At 39.7% G+C, this 11,164-nt stretch overlaps 1 protein-coding gene across 2 annotated transcripts in view; it reads left to right on the plus strand.

The window, feature by feature from the left end:
• Nucleotides 1–11,164, plus strand: part of RTTN (rotatin) — a 181,680-nt gene that overhangs the window by 106,042 nt on the left and 64,474 nt on the right. For both annotated transcript variants that reach the window (XM_019524619.1, XM_019524626.1), the window contains exons 30-32: nt 3,356–3,463; nt 4,873–5,031; nt 8,391–8,462. In XM_019524619.1, coding sequence (XP_019380164.1) covers nt 3,356–3,463; nt 4,873–5,031; nt 8,391–8,462 — 339 coding nt within the window. The remainder of the gene's footprint in view (nt 1–3,355; nt 3,464–4,872; nt 5,032–8,390; nt 8,463–11,164) is intronic.

The raw sequence follows: 11,164 nt of genomic DNA on the forward strand, positions 1-11,164 counted from the left end.
ACGCGGGGGCCTTGGTTCCCCCCACCATACACCTATTCTTTCCCCGAACAGACTTACCAGCCGGACAGTGCCCTTCACACTGCCAGGCTGCACTCCTGACCACCTGCATGCTGCACTACAGCTGTGGGCATGCATGCAGCATTTATCGGTGACATTATTAGCCAAAAGAAGCCAGTTGCTGATAATGTTAGTTTTCCTTTTATCAGTGCCAGTACAATATGGGACTGATGTATCAGTGCACCTCTATTTTTTTATCATTCAAAATCAGAGATTCCTCTGCTCCTTTCGCTCACCAGGATGCAGGTCCAGCTGCAGCTGTCCCCTCCCCCTTCCCCTCTGCTGCTTTGTGGTGCTGAGCAGCCCTGATATACCAGTGTCCTGCCTATGCCATTGCCCCTCACTCCCAACCCACAGCCCCCTGGCCCTGCCAGTGCCTCTCACTCCCATAACTCCCTGGCCTGCTGCTGCCCCTAGCTCCCAATTTATAGCAGCCCCCTGGCCCTGCTGGTTCCACTTGCTCCTGCCCTCAAATTCCATAGTGTGAGGAAGTGGGTGGGGCTGTGAGGAATGGGGTGGGTATATGGGGAAGGAGCAAAGGCGATTGTGTGAGGGGGGTGGGGGGGTATGTGCCCCCCCAATTTCTGTCCCCACAGCCGGTTACGGGGCTGCACTGTGGCCAGACCAGCTCTGGGCAGGAGCCAGCACTGCGCTGCCATGGCCACCAAGGTGAGACATAGCAGTGGTGGCCCAAAATTGTGCTCCTGCTGCTGCTGGGCAGGCTGGGGGCACCTTGCCTTGACAGCCATGGTGGTGTGGTGTGGTGCAGTGCTCTCTCCCACGCTTCCTGCCTGCTGGGTTGCGGAGGCAGCTTCTGCCTGGAACTGGTCTGGCCAGGCTGCAGCTCTGCATCTTGCTGTTGGCGCAGTAATCTGAGGGGGCCACATGCTCCCTCCCACCCTTGACTGTGCCCCCCACCCTCCCAATGTGTTGTCTTTGCTCCCCCACACCCACTCCTGTGACTTGCTGCCATGTTGCCTGTGCCCCCCACTCCACACATTGCCTGTGACCCCACTCCCATAGACTTAACTGGAGGGAGCAGCAGGAGCTGCTTTCCACCACACTGCCTGGCTGCCACGTGCTGATCTTTGCTCATAATCAAGGCCTACTTTGGGTGTCTCTTGTTTAGCTAATCAACAGAATGAAGATGGGTCTCTTCCCTCTGGGACAGAAAAGATATGATTGAACAACAGGCACCCTTAACAAGCAGTAAGAAAATAACACAATATACTTTCCAAATTTGATATGGTTCCAGTCCCCTTGAGGTGTTAATCCCCTGCTTAAGGCACCAAGTGCTGACAGCTTCCTTTGCATTCGTGGGATATGGAGTAATTGGCACATTGCAGGAGGAGCTCAGCACATTGCAGAATCATTCCATAAACACAGAGATGAATGATTAGGCCTTCACTGGTGGTGGTAGAAGGGTATGTATTAATTATGTGAAGTAATATGTATGGTAATATGGTCAACTATATGTTTCTGTAGCTATAAATTTTATATACGCTGTGTACTGCAGTGTTGCTCCCTAGATTGTCCTAAGCAACTATGTTCATAGAAGAGATTCAGATCCTGATCCTGATTTACAACACCAGTGATTTAGATATCAATTTCTATATAGGTAGGAATAAATTATTTTTCACCTCTATGCAAATATTATTTTATAAAAAAGGTACATTTTAAAAAAAAGTTATTTTCAGTGCATTGTTTATGCCAGTTGAATTATCTGAAGTCTCCAAAGTTCCCATTAAAATAAATTGATGTATTCATTATCAAGTAGATTATTCCTTTTTCTGCTGATTTTTTTTTTTTAACTGCCTTACAATACTACTACTTAATTTTTCTTGTGAGCTGCATCATGGCCGATTTTTTTCCCTTATTTTTCAGTGCTGGATATAACACGTCTAAAGTGATATTTATTTTCTCGTAATTAGGGCATCATGGATTTCTAAGCAATATAGTATCAGTTACAGTTATAATGAAAGTGCTGCAAATAGTATCAGTGAGGGTTAAGCATTGTCTTTTGCCTCTTCCCCTGTGTTGAAATTAGAGTACAGTATATTTAATTTAAAATGGAATTTAAATCTGGATTATCTACAGTATTAAAAATCTGAAAAGCCAAGATGATAGTAAAACACAAAACTCTGGTGATCATTGTTTACCCTGACAATAATGATATGGTATCAATCTAGAAAGTCTGCTTATACAGCACCTAGATGTGCATAATACTTTGCAGGTAAGTATATATTCTTTTAATGTGATACAAAGAAATGAACATGCAAGGAGATTCACAATCTCTGTACAAAATCTGGAACTAAATAGCATATGACACTATGTGACCTCAAATGAATCAGTATCAGCTTTGTGGGTATTAAGAAAGGAGAAAGATCAGTATAGTATTAAGTAACAGGGTCTCTTGTTTTATATATGACTAGCAAATTGACCATCATGAATGACCAGAGGGTGGCAGACAGGGACAGGGCGCTGCCACCCAGCCCCCTGTGGTGCCGCCACTCTGTCTCTGGCCCTGTGGCCACCTCCCACATCCCCCCCCCATCCCCTGCTCATGTCTGTCCATGGGAGGGGTGTGTGGCCAGAGCGGAGGCAGGGGGGTGAGGCCAGCACTGCGCCACCAGCACCCCGCACCACTGCTGCCTCCAAGGACCAGGGCCAGGGGGAACGCAAGGCCAGCACTGCTGGCTTTTCCCTGCCTCTGTTCCAGTCCTGCCATCTGTCTCCAAGGAGCAGGGCCAGGGGGTTGGGGCCAGCGCTGCTGGCTTCACCCCCCCAGCTCTAGCCCCTCTGTCCCCACCATCACGGTGGTGCTCCACCGTGTGTGTTTGTCTGTGCAGAGCACTCTGGTTGTTTCAGTCAGTGTTGTGATTGGCTGCCAAGACAACCAATCAGAGTGCAAATAAAGTGTTACGGATGGACACACAGACAGACACACTAAGGCTTTTAGTATATTGGAATTAGTGTTGAGTTTTGTCTCCCACTGTTCTGCTGAACTTAGTTATCCTCTTCTGAGTTAAAATGATTTGCAGTATTTTCATCTGAAGTTTCTGCAACTTGCGGGTGATCTGTTTATCATTCAGAACCTAATCCTGTAAAGATTTACATGTACTTAATTTTACTCAATTAATAGATTTAAGTAAGTGTAGGCAATTTTTCAGGGTTTAAGTCAGAATCTGTGCCCTACAACATGGGCACTCTAAGTTGCAATAAGTTTTAGAAAAACAAAAGGTGGTCATGCTCAAAAGGTTCCTAAAACATATTGCTTTGCTTTTTACTTTCTGACCAGGATTTGGTCTCTCTCTGGTTCTTGCCTTATGAAAACAGTGAAGAAGAAGATCCTTCTCGACTAGGTCTGGCATGGCTGGTTCCGTTATGGGTAGACAGAGACCCTGAGGTTAGTGTACTGTGGCAGTAAAATAGTTGTTCCAAGTTTAAGAAATGCATGTATCACATTTTTTAAATTATTTTTTAATGATGAGGCTTAAAAATTGGCACAATTTTAAATGTGGTCAGTGTATCTATGTGTTACTTTAACAGAAAAATTCAAAATGTACCTTCAAATGAATGTTATCACCACACTCCTGTAGTCCGTCACTTCCTGTTTTTAGTTACTTGGGGTAATGGTTCATGGTACCTTAGTATGTAAGATTTCTGCACTTTCTTTTTATTAACTATAAGCAGAAGTGTGTGTATGTGTGTGCAAAATAAAAATAAAATGCCTTTTAACATGAAGGCTGTGCTTGCTTGCTTCCCTCCTCAGACCTGATAGAGAATGTCTTGCATTCAGAAGCTTGTCTATCTTCACTCCAAACATGTAAACTGGTTTAATAAAAGACATCACCCCCCAAAAATCCTTGCCTCTTGCATAAAACCTGGACTGTCATGGCTACAGAATCACTGTAACATGATCATTAACATGAATCAGTTGATGCAATAAAAATGAAATCTAATTTTTATACTTACTTCTCAGAGTGGTGCTGAATGCTAAGCAGTGTCTTAAACAATGTTTGAAATAGAACTGAAGCTTTAAACCTGGCTAGTAAGAATCTTGTGGTGTTTCCTTGACAACTATGAATGGGGATCTTAATTTTGTTTTAAGTTTGAATCTCGTTGAAAAGAAGAGCAGGTCAGCCAGATACCAATACTAGTATAGTCAGAGGTGTGGCTGGGCAGCAGCAGTTTTATACCCTCACCAGTGGCACTGCACTGTTGTAGTGCTGGACTCACAGTAGCAGCAACACTTATATTTGTGTCCTGCCTAAGCTGGTGCCCCCACTCACTCTTCCTTCCTCTCTCCACCCTCTAGTTACACTGCTGAGCACAGTTTAGGTTTTATAAAAAGGTTGAGGTATGATAACATGTATACAAAAATGTTGCATGCGTTTGTAGACTTAAGTAAGGCATCCACATGCCATTACTTGTCAAATAATATTAAATGTTAAGGCCTTAATATTTTGTCTATATTTGTTAGCATAAATGTATGAGGAGCTATTTTTATATGTAATATTGCAAAAATTGAGGTATTGTCAGATCATCCTAAAGACTTCTGGATACTTACTCAGCTTTCTAGGCATGTCTGCATTTGTTACTTAGGTGAATAGAATTTTGTAGTCTCAATACTTAAAGCTTTTGAAGGGGTATAAAAGGGGTATAAAAGCTTTGGAATACAAGTCAGTCAGTAACTTTTCAAGATAGTTTAGGGATTAGGACTGTATGCTTTATAGTAGAAGTTTGAGAAATAATTGTAAAATATTGCTTTTTACTATAATTTTTTTTTTACCTTATCTTGTGAATTTCTTCCAGGTAAGATTCACATCACTTGGAATTGGATCAGCTCTTACAACTCTTAAAGCAGGATGCATTGCTTTAGCAGACAGCTGTCAGAACATTTCTGGAGGATTATGGGGAACAGTAATAAACATATTTCTGGATCAATCTGAATGTAGCCTGGTACGCCGGGAGGTATGCTTTTTTTCTGTTCTGTTGTTCATGAATATACATCTGTAAAACCTTTAAGGTCATAAAGAATGAAAACAACTATATGAAAATTAAGCTGTTTGTGAGAAGATTTATTTATGATGGCACAACATTCCTGCTCCTTCACAAGTTAAATGCTACCTAATGAAAATGTTTTTTTTTCACCCTCTTCATTTAGCATTCAGTTGAAAAGCACTGAAGAGACATGATTACTAATGTAAAAGCAGAAGTAATCTGTTTCATTGATGTGCTAGTTTCATTTGAGCCGCAAAAACAGTAAGGTGCTTAGAAAGATATCTTTTGCTCTTACTGCTTGAAGCATTATAAAAATAATCCCTAACCATTCTTGCTGTATATATTTATAACATTATGAAAAACAATGATATATGCAATGTGGAGATGTCAAAATGCTTGTGTCTTCTTTCTTTGGTGTTGAAAGAAATTATTGGTATGTTCATTTTATTCTCATCATTTAGCTTAACTTAAAATGTAGTAGTTGATTTTCTTTTTGTAGATATTAGAAAAATTTATTTTAACAAATTTATGGATTACAGAAGTGACATATGAAAGCCTGTCTCAGTATTCTTCACAGATGATTGGGTAGTTCTGTGAACAAAGCATAGTGTAATAGAATATCTTTCATTGATTTCATAAAAATTAGGGCTGGAAGGGACCTTGGAAGATTGAGTCCAGCCCCCCGCCCAAAGGGCAGGAAGTCAGCTGGGGTCATAGGCTCCCAGCAAGATAAGCATCCAATTTTCTCTTGAAGGTGTTCAGTGTAGGTGCTTGAACCACCTCTCATGGCAGGCTATTCTAAGACCTTGGGGGCTCAGACAGTAAAGAAATTCTTCCTTATGTCCAGCTTGAAACGGTCTTGTAGTAGTTTATGACCCTTCAACCTCGTCATCCCTTGGGGCGCTCTGGTGAACAAACGTCCCCCCAGATACTGGTGGTCACCCCTAATAAACTTGTAGGTGGCCATCAGATCACCCCTTAACTATTTCTTTTCCATTTCACTCAGTAGTCATTCACTTAAACTGTAGAACTATTTATTAAATCGCTTTTGTTCTTCCATGGCCTCCGTCAGACATGAAACTAATGGTGTGATTTAGATTTGAGGAAATATAGCAATGCGTGCAATATTTGGGATGGGGCATATAAATTCCTCAGATCCCAGTAGCAGGAGTCCTGAAGCCACAATTGCCCAAGGGGTGGCTTTGTCCCAGGCCCCAGGGCATCCCCAGGCCTAAAAACCACCAGACAGCCTGGCTCCATACTGATTCAAAAGCCAGGGTCCTTGGAGCCAGGGCTGGGGAGAGGCTTCCTGACTCCACTTTCCCTTTACTTCTGGCTATAAAACAACCCTGTGAAGCCCAGCTGCATGTTCAGTTTTTAGACGTGGTGCTGCCCCAAGCTGATCCAAATTATCAACTGAGAGTGAGATTGGCATGGGGTAGTTCTGGGTCAGGCACACATGCTACCTGTTCAATTTAAGGGTCCATACCAACCAGACACAAAAGTCTTCTACAATGTATGTGGAACATTTTTTTGTGCCTGGCTTTCCCTGCTATGATGCTATAAATTGGGGTGTGTATATATAGCATATTATAGATTTGCATCTCAATCATGTCATAATTGAAATGTGTGCCAGGGCCTCATGTATATCTTGAGTGGTTTAAGTAAAAAAAAAACCAAAAAAACAAAAACCAAAAAAAAAAAAAAAATCCCTGAGTGTATTTCCTAGTATGTTTTCTCTACACAGCTCAAACTACCAAAATGCTCAAATACAGTAAATTGAATATAGCTTTGAAAGCAATGCATGTTCATGGTCTCTGTTGCAACTTCTTGAATAGACTAGCATTGTTTACAGTGTTAACAGTGCCTGATGGATATAGTGCTCGCACTTCATGGAGAAGCACTGGAAGTAGATTTTGCCAGTGCATGAGAAATGCACAATAAGTAATGAGCTTCATAACTTAAGCAGAAGTCGCTTATCTTTTATGCGTATAGTATAAAGGATATTTTTCCTTGACTTGAAGAAGCCTTCTGAACTATTTAGAGACTGAGCAGTGGGCTGATGAAATAAAGCTATGAGCTTTGTTCTCATGTCTTAACTCAGAGCTAAGTACATATTTATCCAAATGGTAAATCTAAGAGAAATTTATGAATTTAATATAACCTGCTTCTCATTTTGAACTGAAATAGCAGTTTTCTTCTTTTACTCCCCTACAATTATAATACAGCATCTAACTGTATGAGGTATCATCTATTAAAAGGTAGAGCTAGAAGTGTTCAGCTAAATATTTAGATTTTTCTTAATTGTGATGGAAGAATTTAGCATAGCAATAATGTGACTTTTCAGTTTCCTTCCATGCCCACTGTACAACCAAAATGTAAGGACTCAAGCTTGTATAATTCAGTTTTAAGATATTAAAATACTTTTGAGACATGTTTTCTCAACAAACTACCTATTTTAAAGTAAAACAACGTAGAACACTTCTGCACAAAAATGCTCCAAAAATGTAAATCTTTTGGTGTCCAGATCGTTGTAGAACAGTTGGGATCATCTTTTGTAGTTTATTTTAAAAATTATTTATCAGAATTCTTTTTTCACATTTTATTAAGTCCAAAATGTAACAAAAACAGCTTGGGATATTTAAAGAAGGAAGTCTTCTAAGTGGTGATTGGACTCTTACTTAGGAGGTAACGATGAACTTAGTCCTGTATGCAAATAGACATTGTCCCAGCATCAAGTGTTTTACAGTTTAAACAAAGCAGTTTCCGTAGGTGTGCATGTGAGATACTGGGGACAATTGTTGAAAGACCTGCATTTCTGTGTTATAAAAAAACTCAGTCAGCTTGAATGTAGTAATTGTAAAATTAATACTTAAATAGTTTTTGATATTGCACCTGGCCTGTATTTCTTCTGTCTTTGATATTTTTATAATAACATTTGTTTTGCTCTTTCAAAATATTTTTCTCTCCATAGCTATTATGTGAAATCCAGATAAATTAATTATATTAGGAAAACAGTGAACTGCTGTATACAATACCATCAGTTCCATAAAATAAACTGAAAAGAGAGTTTTTCCCTCTGATACTATATTGTATTAGTGCTCTTAGGTGATGTTTTAGGATTTTTAAATTGATTGCATCCTTTTTGTGCTACAGTGAATCTTGACATTTCAAATGGCTTCAGGAATGTTTAAGCTAGCACAGTGAGTTGCTGATTAATATGCCAGTTTGACCTATGATGCTGTTACAGTGCTGTTGAATCTGGTGCTTTGTTTTGTCCAGCAGCTTCAGCAAGATGGCAGTATTGACACTTTTTTCTTTTCTTTTAGGCTGCTTTTATTCTTCAGAACCTTCTTGTGATCCCAATGCCTACTGAAGAGAAGAAAGATTGTGCTTGGCAGGTGAGGGGCTATTTGTCTTTGGCATGGGATTGCTATGCTTAAGGTGGCATAATAAAAAATAAAACTGTATTCTAGTACATACATAGTATTTAAGTGTATGGTATAAATGGAAAACTTTTGTGTGTAAATAAAACTAAAATATTTTGAAATGGGAAATATATAAATATATTGTTATCAAACCTTCAGTAAATTTGAAAGAGAATAATAATTACTGTTTCATCTGTATTCTTCAGAGCAGTAATTCCTGTTTAAAATGCACCTGATGGCTCCTTTTATAGTAATGACATTTTGGCAGATTATGAAAAATTCAGATTAGCAGTTTGTTTTGGGTGAACTGAGAATCCATCTTTGTTTAGCAGTGTAGCCATCTCTCTTGTGAAAGCAAGTTACTACTTTTGAGTTTTTATAACGTACTTCTCAAAACCATCTCCATATTCCTACTGATGGGTTTGACATTGCTGCTGTTGAGATGTGTGGAACTATTTTGAAAAGCTTTATCTGTTGGGGAGGTATGAGACCAAACATAAGAATTTTTTTCCTGTTCCTACAAGCTTCCTTAACAGAATTTACTGTTGTGTTCGCAGATTAGACCCTCCTTCATTCTACCTAAAGATTTTCTTTAAAATAATTCAGGCTAGTAAATGATTCTCCAGCGTCCATATCCCTTAACCTGTTCCAAGAGCCTTTAGCCACATATCAATAGTCATGTCAGAAACAGTTACCGCATCCAGTGCCTTCTAGATCTGGGCATGACTGGCATGGTAAATGAGTATACCTTTTGCCATCTTCCTTAAAGTTTCAGAATAAACTTAACAGTTTCAGTTACATTCTGTTAGGACAGTCAGATGTTCAGACACCAGTTAGCTTGCCACAATTGTTATGCAGAACCAAAATTTGTTCTGGACTTCCAACTAGAACCTCTTTGGCCTTGTGCTTGAAGCACATCTGTAACCCATAACTCCAGTCCTGAATAAATAAATAAATAGAATTGTTTCCTTAAAAAATTCCCTTTCTCCTTCACCTCCTTCCACTTAGCATGCTTACAGTGAAGGCAGTAAGCAAGAAGTGATTGAGAAAACTCGCCAAAAAACTCACCACTCAAAATCCCTTGTTTGCTGGCTTCTTTGCTGGTCCTGTGTCACTGGCTCCTGTGCACCTTGACTATCCTTAGGGTCTTGAATATCATACATATTTACATTTGCCAAACATTGATAGTCATAAAAATCATTACAGTTTTTTAGAATTTACTATTGTTAGTTAACTGTGTCACAGTAACAGTTAAATAACTTGTTTTCTATAATTAGCATAATTATCTTAACCTACAGAAGATTTAGTCTTTCCACTGTTCTCATAAATTAATGCTTAAAATATTTGACCATTATTTGACAAATATTTGATCAGTTAACCAAGTAATTTTTTTTACTATATCTACCCTGTAGCTACAGAGAATAGTTTGTCTCTATCCTCCGTTTAAGCACCCTTAAATAACTTGAGATTGTTATCAGATGTCCCCTCAGTCATCAGGTTACTTCAGAGTCCTTCACCTAGGTCCTAGCCTGTTTAAGAATTGTCTATCCTTAGTGCATCAATGCTGTCACTCATTTGGTGCCACCACAGCCTTCCTTGACCATACCAGCCCTTCAGGCATTTTGGATGTTTTGCCTGTAACAGAAGATTTGAACTAACAATCTGCAGATGGACCTTATTAAGTCCCTTTGGAGGAACAGAAAGGTTGTCTTCCAGATGATCAGCCAGTAAGGGGGAGCACAATTCCCACCTTCAACCTGTGGGGGGCAAGAAAGATGTGGTTAGTGTGCATCAAAAATCAACTGCTACATCTTGCAAGGAAGGAGGACATGGAAGTAGGCACACTCTAATCTGGGCCTTGTTTCAGTCTTTTATAAAAACTGTTTATACAGACAGTTAAATTTAATGGCTACACTTCTAGAATATTATTCTATCTAGTAGGATGATGTAAACATGGGAACTTTTTTGTATATGTTTATAAATTGTTTATTAAATGTTCTCATGCTATATAAAATAAATATCAAAAGCTTGAAAGTAAGATGAAAAAGACTGGATGAAATCAAAATACTACAGATGAGGCATAACAAATTTGTAACAAGTAACAGTACTGACTTGGGTCAACATGATTCTGATTCTTATTAAGACACATAATTTAACTGACATTGCACTTGTCATTTAATAAGCATGCATGCTGAAAGATATTATCTAGCAGTATTTCATGGTACCTGGTAGATTTATAAAACTATTGACATTTAAGCAGCTAATTTAAAATGTAAAATTACAGTTAGAATTCATGTTGGGGCTAAGGAGAAATAGCCTTTCTTTTCACTGAGTAAGAGATGATTTGTCTGTAGTCCAAGTAATGTAAGTAAGTTCAAAGAAAAAATAACAGGATATAGGGAATAATAGAGGAATGTTTAAGAACATAAAGATATATCCCCTCTGCAAATGCTTGAAAGTGGTGGTAGTTACAGGTGCGGCTGGTAAACTCTGACTGGTGGGGCGGTGGAGCATCCCATGGGGGCAGGCAGTTGGCTTGCACCCGGCTGGCAGCAAGGTGGGGTTTCTAGCTTGCCGGGAGGGAGTGAGAGGGTTTGCAGCTGGCTGGACACTCCGGCCAGTAGGGAGAGGCTGCAACCATCCCTACTCCTGGCCAGCTGCAAACCCCTTTTCCC

Source organism: Gavialis gangeticus, unplaced genomic scaffold (assembly GCF_001723915.1).
Source record: "Gavialis gangeticus isolate Ggan-Ray unplaced genomic scaffold, GavGan_comp1, whole genome shotgun sequence".
Lineage (NCBI taxonomy): Eukaryota > Metazoa > Chordata > Crocodylia > Gavialidae > Gavialis > Gavialis gangeticus.